Genomic DNA, 21937 nt, shown 5'->3' on the forward strand with positions numbered 1-21937 from the left:
GTCCGTAGAATTATCGTGTTTCCAACAAGCTAATCAAACTTTGGCGTCCACGATAGCCCAGAACTCCCACAATTGTTTCCTCTCATTCCACTGATACAAAGCAAAGGTAGCAAGCCCAACAGATACCATGATAATGACCCAGATCCATATACTCAGCTGCTGCAACTCAACAAAGTTCATGCCAAATATCCAAGTGCAGTAAGAGAGTGGGAAGAAGATAGTCGCAAGTATAGTGAGCTTCGTGTCTTTCGCAGCGATTGTGATTTGCTTCCGCGATCCTGGGAGCGAAATAGCGCTGACTAGTACCGATATAGCTTCCTGGTAGTGTAGCGAGAGCTGGCGATATCGCGACAGAAGAAATTCATAGTCAGCTTTGTGTGCATCATTGGACTCCTGAGCTACAACACTCTGGTCTTGTGCAAGACTATTTGCCCATCGAGCTAGTACGGGCGACTTGATGAACCGTAGGACCTCTTCTTGGCGATTGGCATGGTCATCCAAAAGATATTTGTGCAGTATTAGCTGTTCCAGATGTTCGGTCGAGTACTTTGGATCCCACTTGGTCGATACAATAATGTCGTACCATCTTTGAAGAGCGGACAGTAGTTGGTTTTCTGAGGCAGCTGCGAAGAGGAATACGGGTGTGAGAGCGTATAGTGCGTCTCGATCGGCGATTGCATGATCATCAAGCATGATATGCAGCTCCGAAGGTAGATGAGACGCTGTTTGGAAGAGCGAACTATCGATGGCTTAGGGGTTATCGCGATCGAACAGAGGTAACGGCCACGTGTGTTTGATCGCTGACTCCATCCCTAGTACTTTCACAGGCAATAAGCAGATATCTCGGTGCCCTGTCTCCGTCTTGGCTGTCATATGCTCGATGAAGTGATGATATTCATGGCTTTTGGAGAGATCTCTGCTTCCTACGTCCGTCCACAAGATTGCTGATGCACAGGTGAGTGATAAAGAAGCAATAGCAGGAGAGATATGCAAGGTTTTCTTACCTGTCCAACCATCCCTATCTGACTCAATTGTGATGGATATGTCCTGTTCAATGACGAACTGAAGGTTGCTAAAATATGCATGCTTTCATATATATGAACCACCAGGAGCTGCAGGCAGTCGTCTGGCATCCACTCAACGTCATCAGGAAGAAGCCTTCGACGCGCTTGTAAGATGAAGCCACTCAAAGGTTTCCCAGGGAGTTTATTCTTAATAGAATACCCCTGAGTGTTGAGACGCAGTACAAGTCCTTTGTTGGAAACAGCTGATGGAGTTCTGGTAATAGCGTGAAGAACAGGCCCGTGGGTCGAGCGCCGATGATGAATGTGCTGCCGGAAAAACTCAGGCGCGATGCCGTACTTTGCGCCCACCTCACATATCCACGAGCCTGGAAGGTGGCCATCGAGAAAAAGGACCTGGCCTTGACCGTTGCCTGAAGATGGAAGATTGACCAGATTCTGCAACTCAGAATAGTTGTAGTTACGCCGTTGGTACTGCTCAGGGTCTTGGGAAGACAATCCGTATATAGACAGATGTGTGTGACAATACGCTTCGAGATCATGGTACTGCTTAGGTAGATGTGTCTTGTCAGCTCGGAGTAGCTCTGCAAGGAACCTATAATGATGGCCGAAGAAAATGGTGCGAGTATATGAACGTGCGCAATAGTGTAGTATGTTCTGACGATAGCCTTCGGCTTCGGGTGAGAGCTGCATATTACTTAGATACGAAGCATGAAATGAGTCACGCAGTGTTCACACTTTCCTCGGGATGGCACCATGCGAGGAGACGGTGAATAAATGTGAAAATGGATGCAGGCAGCCGTCTGTCTTCCGATATGCAGAAGGTGGAGCAAGGCTGAGGAAAAGCCACGCTGCACGTACATGGTGTTTTTCATCACAACCACTCAGGATAGCATGTAAGCGAGTTCGCGTCACCGGTAGTCAGAATACCTGCGAATGCAGGTTAGCCGCCCATGATACGAGGCTGGATGCCTCCAATTTCGCTCATCACCGAAAAGACCCCACGACTTGTGCGACACTAAGCAAGACCTGAACCGCCGTCAAGAAAACTACAATCGTAGCAAAGCTGCATCTTGTCAGTCTTGTGGAACAAAGTAGCCGTCAGTGACTCACAAGAACGTCCAAAATTGTAAGGTGTCTCTGCGATCACGGAACAGGACCCACACGCTCCAAGGTTTGGCTCTCTCGAGGTGCTCCCCCAAAATCACGATACGAGCCCACAGGTGTGGAAACATATCCGGTGTCCAGTCCGACGGCTCACTGCTCATCAGTTTGACCAGCAAAGGGTCATACTCGGTTTTGTGTGTTCGTTGAGCCCTCTTTACGCCCAGCGTCCGGTGTTGGCTGAATGTGTTGTAACTCATGATAGCACGACTACGGTATCGTCGCATCGAGCAAAAACAACACCAGCAAAACGATCCGATACCCAAGACTCTTCCAAACTTTGTATGTCTAGGAGTATCGTGTGAAGCGTTGAACAACAAGCTGTAGGTTTCTCTAATCTCTTGAGCAAGCTCAGTGGTGATGCCGACAAGCTGTAGAGAGGTAGCGTTAAGTGCACATGGCAAGCTGAAGATCTCAAGGATGTGCCGCCCGTCACGTTTCGATAGTAGTAGGTGCCTGGAAACATTGTGGGTCCATGCGATATCGACTGCTCCGAAGGTGTTCAATGTATAGGCGTTAAGCCGCGTCGCGTTTATCGTAAGCGATTCTAGAGAATCCAAATCATGCAGAAAGCCTAACGATACGCGTCTCTGTAGGTCGCCGTCATTCGAAACAGAGATAGACCCCGTGATGTCGACGTGGTTGGTCGAGGATGACGCCGACGAGAGTTGGAGGAAGGGTGAAAGCGCCGTAGCATCCTGCAACGGTGCCTGTTTGTATACTTTGTGGTTTGAAGGCAGACAATGGATAGCAGTTGGCAGCAGGCCACTGCCCGCTACTAACCCAGCCAAGTCTTCTCCGTACGGCTGGATTCCGTAAGGGCTACCATGAGTTCGCAGATTGTAGGTAGCCATAATCTTGCGAAGGCCACCAGCCGTCGGCAGATGAATGAACGAGCTCAAAAGCAACGACCAGGTCCCAATAATGTACAACAAGGTATCCTCAACGTCTTCGAGGTTCTGGTGTGCATAAGCGGCGGATGAAGATACGACATCTAACAACCCCTGAACACTCTTCTTCATAGAAGAGTCTGCTTGGACTTCTTGAAAGTATGTGACTACCGTGATGAGTAGCTTTATATGCTCCTCCATTGTATCACCACCAATGCATCGGTTTGTAAGGTAGTTGACGTACGGTTCGGCGGCGGCATCGTATGGATTGTTGGGGAAGCCCAATGCGCGTGCAAGATCGGTTCGTAGCCTTCCGGAGGCAGAAGGTATATGATTCATCGTCAGCAAAGTATGAGGTGACACGCCTCAATGACTTCAGTGTAGCCTATGGTCGTCGTCGAGTAAGTAGGAGGTTTCGCCAGGCAGTTTTAGAATGATGCAGATGGCCGTACATCACACTGCCAGTATCTCGAGGATCCTCCATATTGGCCATCTCCAGACCAGGCTGAGGCTGAGTTCAGGCTAACACGAGGATGCTTGTGTGCAGGTATGCAGGTATGCATTTGTGGTGGCAGTGACAGGGCGCGGATCGGACGCGCGCTTATCGATAAAGCACCTCAGGCAGCCCGCGTCGCACGGTTTCCTTGCTCGCGCCCAACCAGACGACATGACGAATTTACTGACGCCTTTTCTCAATAGCATGTCAAACACAGGGCAATTACCACCCATCTCATGTATACATTGGCGCGGCTTTCAGAATGTAATATAATTGCTGTGTCTATACCCATACGTTTGCTTACAAATTAACAGGGACGCCAGCAGCAGCAGGCGCAATGGCAAGCCAGCATCTTGCGAACCGTGCAGGTTGAACAAGACCAAATGTGATCACGGCCATCCTAAGTGCGATCGATGTCGCCAACGTGGTATCGAAAATCGCTGTTTCTACCATCCAGCGCCTCTCACCAGGCCGCGTCAAACGGTCGATGAGTCAGGCACAGGCGAGTCCCGTCCTCCTAAAAGAAAGTATGAATAACTCGAAACATGATTGTACCTGCGGAATTTGACCTGAGTAGGCGACCCCCAAAGCAGGCCTCAAATTCTGCTGTCACCTTTGCGCCACCGTCTCCGTCCCATGGTGACAAGCTTGCAGATGCTGTTGCTGCCGATGTTTATCATCCGGGGTTCCTCGGCCCTGGATCGTATGCTGTTCTTCTTCCCCAGGATGAAGAGCCCGGCCAACTACGCGAACGTGAAGAGTCTGTTGCGTCAGAGAGATCGGACCGCGAACTCACACACCAGCATACCCTGTCGAAATCTATGAGATATCAAATGGCATGTGACGTATTGAGCACTTTCCGCCATTATAACGCGATAAAGGAGCTTATTCTCTGGTATAACGCTAGCAACGAAGCAGGTGTTATACCTGCTCAACTCCAAGTAGACGCTGTGAATGCGTTAGAGGCTGTTGTTGACAAGCATGACCTCCGACGGAAAGCTCCCAACTCTCAACTTATAAGCCAAGTACTTGAGACGACCGCACGTCCCTTCACAATATCGCAGTCACTAGACGCGAGCGATTTCCATACGTTGTGTTCGGGTGAGAACCTACGATTCGAGATTATCGGCTTTCTCCTCTCGACGGCCGGACGTTCGCTCACATTCGGCTTCGTTCCAGATATCTTTAATGATCCTACTAACAAAGACATGAAGCTTCGCTTCGCAGATGAGTTGCTCCGCGCGAGTACGACTTGTCTCTTTTTGACAACGATGCTTGCGACAGTCAACGATTTGACAATTTGGATGTACTACGAGAATTACTTATTCACGATCATGATGTGCGGGTATGCTGGTACGTAGGAAAACAGCTCATTATCAAGAAAGACAAAGCTGACCTTGTCTAGGCCCACCTGGCTGGCGACGTATTGGCGAGTTGTCGACACAGATATATGCACTAGGTATCCACCAGGAGAAGAGGTGCGCCCACGCTCCGACATGGTTAGCGGAAACCCGTCGCAGGATCTTTTGTTCGTCTTACAATCAAGATAAGTCGATATCTACTTTTCTTGGTCGTCCGATACGTATCAGCAAAAGGCACACTGATATAAAACTTCCTCTTGACCTGGCCGACAACGAAGTCACCGGTGATCAGGTGGCATTGGACTCTGCCATAGCAGCATTGGATGTGGATGGCTGGAACACCAAAGGCAGATGGCTACGAGCGTCCTGGATCGTAAGCACTCTGATCACTTTGTTCTCTCATACATGCCGGCTAACATATGACTTAGCGTCTACGTCACATATCCCTACAATTTCGTGAGGAAATTTTGGAGTTCTCCCTCGTCAAAATCGACGCGAACGCTGAAGTTCAACTACAGTACGTCTTCCGTAGCGATCATACCCTGGTATCTACTAACAAGTGTGCAGAGACATATCCGAACGTATACGCGCCTCCTGGGAAATGCTACCAAAGCACATGCGTTACTGGAAGACCTGTTGGGAAGAGGATATCCCTACAGTAGTCTGTTTGATGCTGTGTATCGTCCACCTTACCCACTGGTACAACGAGTTCATGATCCAGAAACTGCTCGACTACAGCCCTTTGACACTCAATGCGGCCTTGTTGCGCGTGTCCGTTGATCTACTCTCTAACACATTGACCCTGGGTACGATACGCGATCGGTCTTATGACGTTCACCGCGACATGCTCAATGCATTATTGCTGTTTGGCGTACCCGCTGCTTCGGTATTAGCTACAGCGTTACGCGAGCAACACCGGACAGGCCAGCAGTTTCCCGCTGATATTTCCCGTGCAGAGATCATTCGCATGCTTAGTGTGCTCATCTCGCACCTTGATGCCGCCGCGCACATGGAGAATTCAGGAGCGAGACACGGCGAGGCGAACTACAACCTTTGTCGCAAAGCGAGTAAGATCTTCACCAAAGTCATAGACACTGTATTGGACTCCAAATTTGTGGAAGAGATCACGCCAGCGAGTGATCAGCTGGGTTTGGACTTGGACCTAGACCTTTTTTCCGGCCCAGGATTGGATGGCTTTGAGGGCATGGAGTTTTCGGGTCTGGGGATGGGACTTGGTACGAGTGGGAGTGGAACCCTCGCCGATAACGTGGTCGACTGGGGTGCACTTGGCCAGTGGAATGCTTTTGGTGGACCTGTATAGAGCCCTACGCGCTCGCTGATACGCTAATATTACAATCTAGGATATTGTTGCTAATCGCATGTTCAAGGCTTCGTTCTTATGAAAGAGACTTCTTTTCCCACACTTCACTCCACTGATCCGCTGTCTTTACGCCTCCGCCGCTGCCGTCCGCTTGATGTTTGTAAATCGGAATCCGAAAGCAGCAAGGAATGCGGCACCACCAAAGGCGATACCGACGATCAAACATTCCCGGAAACCAGATACGTAGGCTTCAAGTACTCCCTGCAAGAATTGCTCGGGAATTATTCTCTTGAGGTCGGAAGCACCAGCGTCCAGGACGATCTGGGGATCGAGGCCAGGAGCCGTGATGGCCAGCTGCTTGAGAAGCGTGTTCTGGAAGGCAGCTTGGGCGGCCGAGACACCGAAAGCACCACCGAGGGTTTGAATGACTGAAGTTGTTGTTAGGAATGCTAGTAAGGTAGGACTACGTTGCCGAGAACTTACACAACAGCGTGGCCGTGGCTAATGGCACGTCAACCTCCTTTGTCGTGGCCTGAATGAGCATAACAGGAACTTGGAAGCTCACACCGACACCGATACCGCAGAGGATCTGGTAGCCGATCCAGACGCCGGCAGATGAATCGGTATCAAACGTGTAGATCATACCGGAACCGATGGTGGTTAGGGCGGCTCCTCCGATCATCCATGGGAATGCGTATCCTGTCTTCGTAATGATCTGGCCAACGATCACGACACAGAAAGTGACTGCCAGGATAAAGGGTACTGTGCGGACACCGCTCGTTGACGCTGAGACACCTTGCACAGATTGGAAGTAAATCGGCAAGTAGTAGAACGTAACTAGGAAGGCGGAGTTGATTCTGGTAATGGTTAGCCATTGCTTCCTGTGACAACTACATTGGTAGAGACTTACAGGAACGAAAACGTTGAACCGACCCAGATAGTTCTCCGCTTGATGATGAGTTTATGGACCATAGCGTTCTCACCGAGCCACCATTGCTCAATCACGAACAAGATCATGCAAACGACGAATGCAACGAGGGTACCAATGACGGCACCGCTGTTCCAAGCCTTCGAGACACCACCCCATTGTAGGGCAAGGATGAAGCAGGTCACAGCGCCAACGATGAGGATTAGACCGAGCATATCGAGTTGGCGAAGCATGCCACGCCAGTCGGGACGAGATTTGGGTGGTTCGTTCGCGAAGAAGAGGAGGATAAAAAGACATGATACACCGCCTACGGGAAGGTTGATGTAGAAACTGTGGAGTCATTAGCGGGGCTTCGAGCGCTCATCCAGCAAAGGCATTGACGTACCACCAGCGCCAGGAGACATGGCTGGTAAATGCACCGCCGATCAATGGACCAACAACACTGGCGAGGCCATAAGCTGCACCCATCAATCCGCTGTACTTTGGTCTATCTGCCGAAGGCACCAGAACCGCAATGATGGTGTATGAGCCGGAGAACAGTCCAGCGGCACCGACACCGCATATCGCACGACCAATGATCAACGCTGTAGAGTTTGGAGCAGCGCCGCATATCACACTACCCAACTCAAAGAAGAAGATCGAAGTGAGATATGTCCACTTCAAGGGGAAGAAAGTGTAGAGTCGTCCCCAGTGTGCGGTAGTCGCAGCCGTGGTGATAAAGAAGGCTGAACCATACCAGCCGATGTCCTGAAGACTGCTGAAATCTTCGGTGATCTTAGGGATGGCTGTAGAGATGATAGTCTGCGAGTCTTGTTAGTCGCCGAAAGAGAAGAGGTCTATTGTTGTTACTCACGAAGTCGAGGGAAGCCTGCAAGAGTGGGTTAGTCAAGTTCTCCGTCTTTTTCGTGGGTATGGAGGTTGCTTACAAGAAAGATAGCCAAGACCAGGCCTATAAGCACGAGTAGGAATTTACTCTTGCTCAACTGGATATGCGCTTCCTCAACGTCTTCCTTAGTATCGAGCGACCCTTCGGTAGGATGTAGATCCTTCTCCGAATCTGGCGGTGTGACAACGCCTTCCTTCATATTTTCAGTTTGGTTGTAGACTGTTTGCAGGAGTGAAGACTGGTCGTGTTTGTGGTCGTGATAGTGCTCCGCGTCGTAGGTTAATAGCCAAATAGTAGTCTACACGGTGCCGCACCGCGTCGTGAGCTCCTAGACATGACTAAGCTCCGAAGCGCGAGGACGGACGAAAATCATTCATGCGAGAAGTGCTTGGTATACGTTGGGGAAGGACCTCCTTGGAGGCTCTGCACGGAGGTCCGGCGCGCTAAGGCGGACCTCCGTGTTGGCAGGTGTAACTCAACAAACAAAGCCCTCAGTGTTTGTCAACTGCGCTGCATTCATTGATGACTTCCGTATCGGGCGTACGCATGTTTTTCTTCAGCTGTGCAATTTGTATTCATGTTTCGCGGACGTCCTATCCATGTTGGCCCGGATGTTTCATCGTGGCCGGTGATCAGCCTCAACTGCAACTTGCAGATGGCTTATTTCTAGTCTGCTGGGCTTGTTTAAAAATCTAGCCTAGTATTTCTTTGAGTGCTTGAGGACCTAATGTGTATGTTGCGCTTGGAATGACTGTTTGAATAGGGTGTGGTGGAGTTGTGTAAAATCGACGCTATCTGTAGAATATAGCAGTTGCAGCGTCACCACAAGTACAAAAAAATGCTAACCAGTCGCTGAGGAGATATAGAGGTTCATATTACTAGTTCTAAATCATGCTGTGGAGTTTTCATTGATGTTCCGAAAACGTGACGGAGTACGAATACTTGTGGCTTTCGAGCAGTATTGGTGTTCGGCTCCTGGCGAGACACCTTTATGACTGCCTCGCGCCTTGTACGAATAAGGTCGTTTCTTGCAGTTCATACTCTAGATATTAGAACCTGCCGTAAAGGTATGCACTGTGAATTTCTCAATATATTTTCAGATAGACTATTGCGTTTATCTTCAGGATGCAGTATAGCTAGAATAAAACTTACAACAACAAACTTCTTCGTAAGCGAACGACTGGAGAAGGTATAATTTTGTCAACGATGCCGAATCACATTTGATCGCATGAATGCGCTGCAGTAGTAACGTCACATCGTGACTGTGGGTTCGGTTTCAGGAAATAGCAAACGTGTTCACAGGAGAGTGTATACATGAACAAGATGTAACATTCTGTATTGAAGGAACGAGACTACTAGGAATAATAATGGCGAGGAAATGAGACAAGTCTGATGACTTGGTACAAAGGTAATGCAAAATATATCTCATAACTTGAGATCTCCGAACAAAGACACTCAGATGGCAAGATCAGGATGTGCTGCCAGTGCCTCCTCGAACATTGTCACAAGCTTCTTCTCCTTGTACTCATCTCTTGGCTTGATGTCGAACACGAAAACCTCCGGTCGGGTGATGAGCAAGTCGGTCCACTCAAAGGTATGCACAGGGATATCTATTCGTATGTCAGTAGTAGTTTCAGGTGTCGAAGAGTGAGATACATACCAATACCAATCTTGTTCTTCTTCTTGGTGACATCGAACGCCCAGGCCAAAGAGCCCATGACAGTGACCAACTGGTAGTCTACGATCTCCATACCCAAACAATTGCGGCGACCATAACCAAAGACGTGGTGGTTGATGACGTTAGGGTACTTTGTCAGTGGCTCCTTGTAGGTTGGATACTTGGGGTTCAGGTAGCGATCAGGGTTGAATTCTTCTGGATTGGGGTAGACAGCCTCGTCGCTCCGACGCGCCCACTCAGTAGGGTGGAGTAGTGCACCTTTGGGAATGAAGTATCCATCGTAAACGTCGTCCCTCTCGGCCTCGTGGGGTACGCCAGTGGGGACTGGTGGCCTCCAGCGGATTAGTTCTTTACCGATCGCCCTCAGTACCGGAAGCTTTGGCGCGTCAGCCCATGTAGGCAGACGGTCGGGACCACAGACTTCATCGATCTCTTGTTGAAGTCGCTTTTGCCATTGGGGATAGTGGCACATGGCGAGGAAATAGGTCTGGATGGGCGATGACATGGGTAACGATGCTGTGATAGCGAGCATACCAACCGCAAATGCACCTTCCTTGTCGTCGGGAACGCCGCTAGGAAACTTCATGCGCGCTTGCTCCTTGATGAACGTGCGAGACCAGGAATGACCATCAATACCGGCCTCCATTTTGGCTTTGACAGCTTGCATGGCACCAACCCAGAATTCTCTTTGGGCATCATGGCGAGCCTTCTCTCTCCAGTACCACGGATTCAGAACGTTCGGCAACTTCTGAATAACAGGGAATCGGTTGGGCAGTTGGCCGGCGGGGGAAATAGCAGCTAGCAGGCCAGCCGAGCTTTGGTTCAGACCGCGACTCAGAGTGGGTTCCTCCCACGCGAGACGAGCGCTCACTCGATGAGTGAACTCTTCAGCCAAATCAGGGTAGTTACGGTTGTCCTTCATCAGCATGTACATCATTCTTGTGATTTCAAGATGTGTGAAACCAAACATGTCGAAGTTATAAGTCTCGGTAAGACACTGATGGGCAAATTTGCGATGCCTCGTAAGTGCGTCATTATTGTCCAAAAGAGGGAGATATTCCGCATCAACTTTGGCACCTGGGATGTTGGGTGTAGGCGCACGGTTCGAGTAGTGGGCTCCACGCTTTGCAAGAAGGTCCTGGGCGATCTTCTCGCTGTTGATGCGAATATGGGTCACACCGAAGAGTGTGAACTGGTAGATGGGGCCATATTGCTCATGCTACACGAGTGTTAGCTGGGTCATCAACAGAACAGGAAGACGCCATACCCATTCAGCAAACTTCTTGTAGACATGCTGTGAAGGGAACTTGTGAATCGGTCCAATCCATGGCAGACCTGAATGTTATTATTAGCAAGTCTGCCATCATTCGTTCGTGAGAAATATACCTTTTGGGCCTGGCAGTGGCTTGTGGTTGCCTTTCTTCGGGTCGTTCTTCAGGAGACGAACGGCAACCAAAAGAATGGCACCAATGAGGCTGATAGCAATGCTAGGAACAAGAAAAGAAAGCACAGCTTGCGAAGCTGACTGAACACCCGCTTGTATCATGTTTGCTAAAGCAAAAGAAGGAGAACTTGATGAGATGATGAATTGATACGGATCTCTGGTCAGTCCATAGCGCTTTTAACTATCATGCTCTTCGACTTTAAGACATTCAGTCAACTTCGCTATTGCACCAACTCCGCATTGGCATCTCTCTATCGCACACATCCCCTCGGACCGTCCCCGGTGTCATGTCTCCAGTCATGTCAGCCATATCATGAACCGTTTGACGCATAACGTGCATGCATCATCGCGATGCCCGAATGCTCATTCTAACGGCACTGCGGCCGCCGACTACCGATCGGATATGTCGAACGATGGTGGAGAGCCGTAGTAAAGTAAGCGGAGTTGCCATATTTCGTGTAGTTTCATTTCATGGTCGCCGTGATAGTGGTTAGGGGTCGTGGTTCAGTGTGCTGCCGGTCCTGAGCTCGGCTCAAGTGGGCTAGGCCGCCACGTGTGACCCCGGCGCTAGCAGTCTTGGTCAACTACGAACTTCGCAACCTCGGGATGCCTTACACGTTCTATCCACCCACAGCACGATGCTTTAGCTCTCAGCTCATCGTATAGCGATATCCGCGCCATCATTCTCTCATTTTCTCGGATACTTACTAGATCGTAGCCTACATCGGCCACCAATTGTTCGAATCCAATTAGAACACGGAAGTCCGCCAAACAGTCAGCAGTAGTATCGCCGACCACTAGTCCAAGAATGGAGAACGTGATCGTGTACCGTGATTGTATACCGTACTCGCGGACCTCCGTCGTACTCTGGATCTAGATCCTTCACCATCTCATTCGCCTACCTTGTACTTCCATGTCTTAAAATACAACCAAAGCGCGGGAGAAGAGGCACATGCAAGCTGCCTACTGCCCTGACGGCTATCCTGATACCCACTCTACTGGTGTTGGAAGCGGTTGCCTGCATGAACTGCCCATGCAAGGTTGCATTAGTCTGAGACCCAGGTCTAAGACACTATCAGCGGCTCAAGCTTCCAGGCAGAGTACGGCTTGAGTCTGTCACTGCGGCCCTTCTTCGAGGTGGATGCTTCGGAATAAGCGTCTTCGAGGCGTCGTGGCTGAAGAGTTGGCCCTCTAGTATCTCAAGGCCTCTAATTACCATGTATGCGAGATGGCCCGAAGCACGGCCTGAGCTGGAACTGTGAAGAGCTTATAAACCGGATAGACCACGTTGTGTAGTGATCCTATCGTTGCTTCCTTCATCCTTGTTACATCTGCATTACATTACTAGCGGCTAGTTGTACCGTTCCATCGTTATGGCATTCTTGGCATCGTTCGTTCTGGTCGCATCTGTCCTTACACAACAGGCGGTTGCAGTCACCTCACAGCAGATTCTGACCGACTTGTCGTCCACTCTTTCTGCCGGTTCGCAAGTCATTGCAACCACCAATCCTTCTTACCCAAGCAATTTCACTCAACGGTGGAGCATCTACTCAAAAGCTGAGCCGGCTTACACTGTCGCTGCCAAACCCGCTACAGCGGGAGATGTGCAGAAGATCTTGCAGTATGCGTCTAAGAACAAGGTCTCTCTCTTGGCAACGGGCGGTGGCCACGGTTACACCACGACACTTGGTGGTTTAAAGAATGCGCTCAATGTTGACTTGAGTAGCTTCAAGAAGGTTGAAGTTGATGCTTCCGCCAACACCATGGTTATCGGAGCCGCTACTACTTTTGCTGATATGTACGAGCCCCTGTACACGGCTGGGAAAATGATGCGTAAGTATCCGATTAGTTGAAAACTCCTCCATGTATACTGACAGAACCTCCAGCGGCTGGAGGGTCTTCCACGCCAAGTATTATCGGCGTTACCTTGGGTGGGGGTATCGGCCCCTTGACCGGCGAGCACGGACTTCTCATCGACTCCCTGCTCTCCGTTGAGATGGTAACTGGATCGGGCCAGATCCTAACGGCGTCGGCTACTGAGAACCCCGACCTCTTCTGGGGCATGCGAGGCGCTGGCGTCAACTTTGGTGTGGTCACATCAGCGACCTACCGCATTTACGATACTATTAACAATGGCATGGTGTACAATGCCGACATGTCATTCGAAGCTGAGAAGAACGCCACGATATTCCAGATCTTGCAGACTTATCAGGGAAGCCAAGATGATAAGCTTGCGATATCGATTTCGTCCTCCCTGAGAAACAACATCCCAACAATCGATCTTAGCGCCATTTACTTCGGCAACAAGGAGCAGGGTGATGCCGCTATCAAGTCTTTCATCGACCAGAAGCCTAGGTTCAGCAACGTCTCCGTTGTGCCCTACAACCAACTGGTGTACGTTGCCAACTTTGGTGGCGATGCATTCGCTCGCCAGAAGGGTATCAGAGCCGATATGTGGGGCTACCAACTCAACAACCTCACTGTGCCTACGCTGGTTGACACATACACCGGATACATCAACTTTCTCCTCGCTAATCCAGACGTCAGTAACGCTTTCTGGCTTTTGGAGAAATTCGGCCTGGGTGTCACGGCGACTATCGACGACGACTCTACTGCGTATGCTTGGCGCAAGACCGTCTCATATGGCTTTTTCGAGTTCAACTTACCCGAGGGCGTCACTGCTGCACAGACTAACAAGGTCGACACTTTCGCTAAGAAGCTCCGCAACGACATGGTGTCTGCATGTGGAAACCCAGAGGGTCATGTGTTCCCCAACTACGCCCGTGGCATTGAGAAGCCGGAGCAAGTATACGGAAAGGCGAAGCTGCCGAGGCTTCGGATACTGAAGAAGAAGTACGACCCGAAAGGCTTGTTCAACTATTACAATTCTTTCGCGTAATTTTTCCTATGTCGAAGTCTAGGCTGGGTGGTTATTTCGGTTTCGTCTTTTCTTTGGCGGTGCAGTCAAGTGTCTTGGATACACTGAGTTATGAATCGTTTCTTTCCATATATGATATCATCTTCATCCTCGCAAATTCAACGTGGCCTACTATTGCTACATGAAGATCTTTGCAATCGTAAAATGTACTTGTCAACATTAGTGTTGGGGTTATCTTTCACTTGTCATTAGTCTCCAGACTTTCATCATGCTGTGATGGATGGTTATGCTCTTGCGCCGTGTCAGACTAGTCGCACTCGCAACCATCCACAGATAACAGGTATCAAGATCAAAGACTGATTTCGCAACGCTCTTATTCATCTTCGTAATTAGGTTGCTTCTATATCCATGATTGTATATCAACTGAACCAAAAGCAGACGAGAAAAAGATATGGGAAGCACATGGGATCTAGTAAGTGGCATATCGCAAAAAATAGTTGAGATGAAATCGGATGTTACATGCTACAACGCTTGAACCTCTATCAAAACAAGAACAACGTCCAATCCATGCAGCAGTGGAACTAAAAAATGCCATTTCACCATTCTAACAAACCAAGCATCCATTCTCCCAACCTCCATAGCCTCTACCTTTCTCATTCCCATCATGATAGCTCTTCTAAAGGCTTTCACTCCCTCTACATCAGCACCAACACACCACTACCTGATTCTTGGCGCTAATAACTCAAGTAGTTCCCCGATTTTCACATTTCCCCCACGAATCCATACTCACATGCACACTTAAGCCAAGAGGGCGACCGCGTGAACAGCAACAAACCCAGCGTAAAGCACAATCCTAACGCGGTTCAAGTACCCCCAGTAAGCAATCTTGTCGTGGTCCTAATCAAGTATATGTCAGCAACCACATACTTCCTAATGAGAGAGGAAGAGGAGGCTTACCCTAGCAGTCTGCATTCCCTTGCCTTTCTCAGGCAGATCCGCATAATGCAAATCCTCTTGGGCCTTGAACTTCTCAATGAGAACATCATTCAACGGGTTCATGTAATGGAGCGTGAAAGGAAAGATCAGGAACGCCAGAACACTGCCGACACCGTACAGGATGGTCGGTGTTGCCAACAACCCAGAGCGTTGGGAGGATCCGTAGGTCATGATAGCAGATAAGATGAGGTTGGATCCGGATAGAGAGGTCGCAGGGATCTGCGCGGAGCGGAATTGCGTGTGCCATTGGCGGATGGCGAGGATGGGGGAGGGAGACTCGAGGATGGAAGGGATTGAGATGGTGGAGAGGGCTGTGTTCATTCCTAGGAGGAAGGTAGCTTGGAGGAGGGTGCCCAGTTGGAGGTGTTGGAAGGATAGCATCTTGATGGATGAATGGATGGCTATTGCTTTAGAAGAGAGGCAATGAGGTATGGGTGATATGGAGGTAAGAAGATGAAGAGCTGGATGACTGATGGCGGTAGAATATTGGAGTTGTGGAATCAATGTTTATATCTCATCCCATCATCTACCCTCCCCTCTGCCTTGACACCTACCACACAACCCTCCGACACCAAGACCAACCGAATTCTCTCCTCCCACTCCGTTCATCCCGCTCATCGCACCTCCAAGCCGGCTCTCCAACGATCGGTCTCCATCAGACGTCGGAGATCCACGCAGCAGAGACCAGCATTCACCATCGAACATCGGAGTTCTGAACACCAACCGGTGAACCGCGTGGACAGTAAGCATGTGAGAATACCAAGCCTCAGTGAGGCTGCCCTGACACGAGACACACTATTTACGGCTGCGGCTGCAATCGGCCCGTTTTTTTACTGCAAGGGCGGACGGACAGAACCTTGTTCCAAACAAGGCAAATGACAGATGACTTGACCCCATATGACATTCACGCTACCGGAACTCCGTACAAACACTCAGGCAACCGTTCGCGAAAGCAGCCAGCAAGAATAAGGACAATGGGAAATGGCAACGCAGTACCGGACACCGAGATGACTAATCTGTGACTGTTTTGTTTGCTCTTGACGTCGGTGTTGTTGAACGTGCGCTTCGTTCTCATCGTATTTGTTCCACACAATTCTCGATTGCTTGCCTGACTAAATTTGGATTCACGATCTTACCACGCACTTTGCCAATTTCTACAAGAACAAATCCCGCTGTCTTTCAGCCAACCACATCAGCAACGGCATACACACAAACGCAATCATGTCATCCTTCCCCGCTTTCCTAAGATCCCAGCTCCTCTATACGCCCAAAGTGCCCCAACCAGACACCTTCACAGGCAAGACTGTCATCGTAACCGGCGCCAACACAGGCCTCGGTCTAGAAGCCACCCGCCACTTCGTCCGCTGCGGCGCCTCAACCGTCATAATCGCCTGCCGCACGCGCTCAAAAGGCGAAGCTGCACAACGCGACATAGAAGCGAGCACCAAGCGAACCGGCGTCTTGCAAGTCTGGGAACTAGATCTCTCTTCATACGCCAGCGTAAAAGCATTTGCGAAGAAATGCGAGACGCTTCCTTGTATCGACATTGTGCTTGAGAATGCGGGAATTGCAAATGGCAAATTTAGCACGTTGGAGGGACATGAAGCACACATCACCGTCAACGTCATATCAACGTTTCTGCTTGCGCTGCTCTTACTGCCTATTTTGCGCAGATCCGCCGAAGTGCATAAGACGAAGCCGTATCTTACTATCGTTACGTCTGAAGTACACCACTGGACACAGTTCCCGCAGAAGAAGGCCGACAGTATCTTTGCTGAGCTGGATGACGAGAACAAGGCTGATATGGCGGATCGGTACAATGTCTCCAAGTTGATGGAGATCCTGCTCATCCGACACATGACTCAGGTCTTGATCAAGGATAAGAAGAAGTATCCCATTGTTATCAACTGTGTTACTCCTGGGCTGTGCAAGTCCGAGCTGGTCAAGGATATGGGAATGGCGCCGGTAGTGTTCAAGAAGTTGCTGGGCCGACCGTTGGAGGTGGGCAGTCGGTTGTTGGTGAATGCGACGGCATTACCAGACAGCCAAGGCGAGTACATCATTGATGACTATGTTTCCGAGCCGTCGCCGCTTGCGAGAAGTGCGGAGGGCGCTGAGCTTGGTAAGAGGGTCTGGAAGGAGTTGAGCGAGATACTGGAGAAGGTCAGTCCAGGTATTACTCAGAACTTGTAGTGTAGAGCGAAATTTCCATAATGTTTTCCTTTTGATATTTCCTTGGCTGTTGATGGAGTAATAGTATAAAAGTAGTATGTTGAAGCACCGCCACTAGGGGGAAGAGGAATCTGTGTCGTCTGCCACCCAGAAAGCGGCCCTTTCTTAATAACTGTGTGATATACCCTGAGTAGAGATAAACATAGTCTTCTACTTCTCAGTCTATCGAGATAAGACATCGCGCATGACTTTAGGGTAGATTTTACTCTAAATCTAATGCGACGCGAACTCTGGCCACCCCTGGTGCCATCGGCTCGCGAGATGGCCAAATAATTTCCCTGTTGGTTCTGATAAACCAAGTTCCCATATTCCAATACCTGATATAGAACGCCCGCACCAAACCGTTGTGATCACCATCTCCATCTATCTAAGAAATACTTAGCCTTCTCAAGAACGTTACGCGAGCAATGTGTGGGGTGCGTCTCCAATTTGCTAATGCAATACTGCAAGCTGTTGCTCCCATCCAAGATGGGTAATCGTCTCTTGTCGTCGAGCGTGACGACTGGCGTACCAGTAGTCGTGTTAAGAAAGCACTCTTCTTCCGCAGGTAACAGGGCGTCAATACAAACTTCGATTGGTTGGGATGTTGCAGAAGATGGTCGCTCCAAAGATCGGAGTGACCAGCAGGACATGGCGGCACGGTACAAAGCTACCGGCCACCAAGTCGGTCGCGCATCCATTGATAGACTGTCGATCAGTCGGAAGATTTGCCCGGCGTGAAACAAAACGTAGCTCTCCCCTTCAGGATAGCGCGCCCAGCGCCACATCTCTGCACGGGCCGCGTCCGAAGCGGGTGGCACTTCCTTGGCGCATTTCTCGATTTCGGGGATGCTTGTGAAGACATTCAAGCTAACCAGATGGAGCATAATCATGCTTACAAAATCCGTGGATTGTATCTGGTCCTTGTCATCCTCAACAGCAGCCGTTTTGGAGCGTCGAGTCAGAAGCGTCCCCAAGTCTTGAAGCAAATCTTGCGTCTCCTGCAAGCGACCCAAGATTTTGATCTTGGAAAGAACGCGATATCGGTTGGACGGCTCATCGGTATCGAAAATGCGCAAAAGTTGCTGCTGCTCAAGCACCATGGCCTGCAATGGGTGGAGAAGAAGACGAAGATGGTGTAAGGGTAAATCATCACCCACTGCTAGCCGGCCTTGGAGAAAACTTCGGAAAAGGCCGTTGAGCGATGGAGTCATGTGACTTGAGCGAGCTCCACTGGTACCCTGTTGCTCGAGCCAAGCACCGAATTTCGCGGCGTTGCAGGGGCCTGATCTGGTCCCATTCGCGCCAGAGTGCTCGAGCCACTCGCTATATGATTGGGCATGCCATAAATCGTTATCCTGCGGCAAGGGTACTTGCAAGTCGTTGACTGAGAGTATTGGCGGAAGATCGTGCAGTAAGCTGATCTCAAGATCTACGTAGACCCACGCATACGCATGTCTGGAAATTGTTAGCGAGACGTGTCCATGGGGTAATAACTGGGTCGTACCGATTGCGCTGCTCCTGTTCTTTCCACATTTCCCAAAGTTCCATTCCGTCGGATCTGGGAGTATGCAGGGTCTGTTCAGGCTGCAGGACACCAGTACATTTCAACATCTACGAATGTTAGAGCTGATTTGCGGTGGTTGTGTCGAATGAAACGCTTACGCTAAGATATTGACCTCGTTTCGACATGGCGTATGAAGCAAAGGAGTCTTTCCCACTTCTCGCGCAAAGTGTCAATAACTGCAATGCGATTCCTCCGATCATTGGCTGCGATATGCTTCGGCTCTCAAGAACATCATCCAACGCGACCCTACATACTTCCATCAGGCCGTTGGCGAGTATGTGTGATTCAGAATGATCTGTAAGCATGGCGCCTTGCGTGATCAAGAGTATAATCAGCAGTATGCCTACATCTGCCGTGTTGATCTGGAGGATATCTTGGATGTTGAGGATTGAACAACCAGCAAGACCTAGGTAGGGTTGAATGGAGTCAATGCGGGTTGCGTACGTCTCGATGAAATGTATGAGAACGTGTGATGGCGGGAGGACTACGATGCGTCCAAAGAGACCGTGATCTGATGGCGAGGGAGCACGCCGGCTCCGGAGTGCACGTTGTAATAGTAGCTGAACAGTCGCAACGATGCGGTCTCGTGCATCGTGTGAGAGAGTTTGGCTGGATTCGCTGTTGCCCTCAGGTAGTCCGTGCCACGCGTCAGGCTGAGCTAGCAGCTCCACCATCTGCACGAGTACATCATCAGGTGTCGCAGGTCTATCTATAGGTGCTTTCTCGGGATACTGTTGTGGAGTGAACGCGTTTTGTAGTCCGGGCGGGCTCGCTGGTTGACTTCTTTGCGTTCGAGGCGTGGTATCTGGTGGCGTTGGGGGCTGGTTCGGCATATGTGACTTGTTATGCTGTTGTTGGAACATTTGGCCACTCCCCAGTTCGTGCGGTGAGAACTGAGGGTCGCTTCCGTGCATATCCATTGATTGTATGGAGGCGAAGAGATGGTTGGATGTACTCGTGTCCACGGCATCGCCATTGACAGGAGCACCAGGATATGAGAAACTCATGAAATCATCGTAGCCGCCCAGATCCAGAGGTCCTTGGGGTAGAGCAGTGTTGAACACAAACATGTCGTTGTTCTGCGGTTGATTGTCTGGCACCATATAGCCAGTGAACTGCTCCATGCTTGGAACATGGCTGGCGTCGGAGGTGATGGTGTTGGCCGGCTCTGTTGAAACTTGACTTCGCGCCGACGACTTTCGAGGAGCTCGCGGCCTGCGCGATGTGCATCGTGGCTGACAGACATATCCTCTTGCGACACATTGTGAACATGGTACCTGCTGTTGTGTTAGATGTCACGTTCGGGGCCTGATACGTGCGGCGTTGGGTACTCGCCTTTCGGTCACATCGCGCCTTGGAGATGGCACATCGAGTGCAAGCGATCAAAGCGGCGTTGCTCATTGTAGTGTTTCCGTGACTGATGGCACAGTCGACGTACCGATGACTGATGTAGGATGGAGATGCCGGAGCTTAAGGCTATGTGCGGCGGGTTAGGCCGCTGCGGCCAGGTTCAGGCGATAAGGACAAAGCGGACAAGGGTTCCTGGGAATGCAAATCCACGCATGTATCGCACCGTGATGCCTAGATTGCCTTTCCAGCCTCACCGGCTAATCACTGCTAACGCAGTCGTGTACAGTGGATGTTATGTCAGCTATAGAGACTAGGTGGTTAGGTGGATCCGTGTAACTAAGCACTTGCCGAAAAGGTACTACATTATGTAAGCAGGTCTCATCCGTCAGCACTACCCCATGATGCGATTGGATTGTGCCTGGTTAACGTCGGGCCATCCCACTTCACCATACCATTTTCTGTGGTGAGATAATGTTGACAGTTACGAAGCAGTCGCATACACGAGCGATTACGTGCCATGAGACTTGTTAGCTGCTTAAGTCGGTCCCCGAAATCCGCCCTTTCGTGCCGCCTTCAAGATAAGCGGCTCTAGACGAAGTGAGACTCGCTTTCGCACTTGGTAGCTAGGGATATATCGCAGGTACAGACGAACTCGGCTTTCCCGCTGATGCGACCTGAGGTCGGACCTACGTGATGCAGCCACAACAACCGCATCAGCAACCGAAACATAAGGCGTCACAGTCGATACGCGGCTGCTTGACGACATGTAGCAATCGTCTCCATCTCCAAAGTGGACCCCGCTTCTAGCCTACATTCGCAAGTGTGTATATTACCGAGTATCTATAGGCGGAAGCATGTGAGAGCTGCACCTGTACGGCGGATGCTGAAATTAGGAACACAATGCCGAAAGTATGTCTGCACGGCCCGCACGAGAGTTTAGAATCTCACCATAATTATGTTCTGATACTATGCTTGTAAAATCTATGTTGTGTAGCATGGCATCCCGCGACGACGGCTTCGATATACCCCAGTCTGGAAATACAGAGGATGAGCAATAAGTCGAACAATTTCTCGGTGCACCGAACAACTGAACTGGTGGATCGGGCCTGTCAGTTCCAAGGTCAGGGGTGTTCGCCTGCTGCGGAGCATCGAAGGGCCGGTGGAGTGCCGGGCGCACTACTGGCCTCAGCTTTCCGCTTATACTCTGGGATCGCCTGGTCGAACACCCTGTCGGTACTTCATGCTCTGCCGTCTTCTCGGATCCCATATGATGGATCGCAGGTGTTGATTCTCGGTAGGGATCTAAGAGACAGCGCCAAAGCGCCCCATGGGGTCGGAATTCTTCGCTTGATCGCACTTTGGTACCTCGGCCGGGTCGGACATTCATCTGTTGAGACGACTGTTAACGGCGATTCGTGACGAGTATTCGGAGAGTTGCATGTACCACGAGCTTCTCAGCGATCAGCTTGCTAGCCCAACCATGGCCTTTCGCAGCCGCTCCTGCACGGTAGAACGGGCTGGATGAGTTCAACGCATTCGCAATCTATTCCACGCTTGAGAAGCATGCCAACCGTTGTGCGATAGCCGTTTTCGTGAAATGTAACAAGGTACATCCGGCGCAATTCAGCGGATCTTCCTCGGTTGACACCCCCGAGTGAAAGTTTAGCAAGATCAGGGCTGGCGCAATGTCTTCACGGAGACGGCAATTCCTGAACACAAGAATATCTAAGCCAGTAGGCACATGG

General features: G+C 50.3%; 8 protein-coding genes across 8 annotated transcripts; 3 read left to right on the top strand and 5 right to left on the bottom strand.

The window, feature by feature from the left end:
• Positions 1–33: 33 nt before the first annotated feature.
• On the bottom strand, positions 34–3415 carry ALTATR162_LOCUS9537 (uncharacterized protein; the record flags this gene model as incomplete). Its single annotated transcript, XM_043317171.1, has 5 exons — positions 34–739; positions 788–944; positions 1005–1072; positions 2023–2088; positions 2136–3415. 5 exons carry the CDS (start codon positions 3413–3415, stop codon positions 34–36), a joined length of 2277 nt encoding a protein of 758 aa, XP_043173106.1.
• Positions 3416–3985: 570 nt separating this feature from the next.
• On the top strand, positions 3986–6254 carry ALTATR162_LOCUS9538 (uncharacterized protein; the record flags this gene model as incomplete). The annotated part of the gene is made up of 6 exons (XM_043317172.1): positions 3986–3996; positions 4043–4099; positions 4150–4925; positions 4978–5306; positions 5362–5450; positions 5501–6254. 6 exons carry the CDS (start codon positions 3986–3988, stop codon positions 6252–6254), a joined length of 2016 nt encoding a protein of 671 aa, XP_043173107.1.
• A 126-nt stretch (positions 6255–6380) lies between these two features.
• ALTATR162_LOCUS9539 (uncharacterized protein) lies at positions 6381–8267 on the bottom strand (the record flags this gene model as incomplete). Its single annotated transcript, XM_043317173.1, has 6 exons — positions 6381–6682; positions 6738–7111; positions 7165–7512; positions 7568–7983; positions 8036–8050; positions 8109–8267. 6 exons carry the CDS (start codon positions 8265–8267, stop codon positions 6381–6383), a joined length of 1614 nt encoding a protein of 537 aa, XP_043173108.1.
• Positions 8268–9523: 1256 nt separating this feature from the next.
• ALTATR162_LOCUS9540 (uncharacterized protein) lies at positions 9524–11292 on the bottom strand (the record flags this gene model as incomplete). The annotated part of the gene is made up of 4 exons (XM_043317174.1): positions 9524–9678; positions 9729–10965; positions 11014–11081; positions 11133–11292. 4 exons carry the CDS (start codon positions 11290–11292, stop codon positions 9524–9526), a joined length of 1620 nt encoding a protein of 539 aa, XP_043173109.1.
• A 1271-nt stretch (positions 11293–12563) lies between these two features.
• On the top strand, positions 12564–14089 carry ALTATR162_LOCUS9541 (uncharacterized protein; the record flags this gene model as incomplete). The annotated part of the gene is made up of 2 exons (XM_043317175.1): positions 12564–13023; positions 13077–14089. The coding sequence occupies 2 exons, from the start codon at positions 12564–12566 to the stop codon at positions 14087–14089; spliced, it is 1473 nt and encodes a 490-aa protein (XP_043173110.1).
• Positions 14090–14866: 777 nt separating this feature from the next.
• ALTATR162_LOCUS9542 (uncharacterized protein) lies at positions 14867–15445 on the bottom strand (the record flags this gene model as incomplete). Its single annotated transcript, XM_043317176.1, has 2 exons — positions 14867–14965; positions 15026–15445. 2 exons carry the CDS (start codon positions 15443–15445, stop codon positions 14867–14869), a joined length of 519 nt encoding a protein of 172 aa, XP_043173111.1.
• Positions 15446–16285: 840 nt separating this feature from the next.
• On the top strand, positions 16286–17257 carry ALTATR162_LOCUS9543 (uncharacterized protein; the record flags this gene model as incomplete). Its single annotated transcript, XM_043317177.1, has 1 exon — positions 16286–17257. The coding sequence occupies one exon, from the start codon at positions 16286–16288 to the stop codon at positions 17255–17257; it is 972 nt and encodes a 323-aa protein (XP_043173112.1).
• Positions 17258–17646: 389 nt separating this feature from the next.
• Positions 17647–19966, bottom strand: ALTATR162_LOCUS9544 (uncharacterized protein; the record flags this gene model as incomplete). The annotated part of the gene is made up of 3 exons (XM_043317178.1): positions 17647–18733; positions 18783–18889; positions 18941–19966. 3 exons carry the CDS (start codon positions 19964–19966, stop codon positions 17647–17649), a joined length of 2220 nt encoding a protein of 739 aa, XP_043173113.1.
• Positions 19967–21937: the final 1971 nt, after the last annotated feature.

Source organism: Alternaria atra (genome assembly GCF_907166805.1).
Source record: "Alternaria atra isolate CS162 genome assembly, contig: 30, whole genome shotgun sequence".
NCBI lineage: Eukaryota > Fungi > Ascomycota > Dothideomycetes > Pleosporales > Pleosporaceae > Alternaria > Alternaria atra.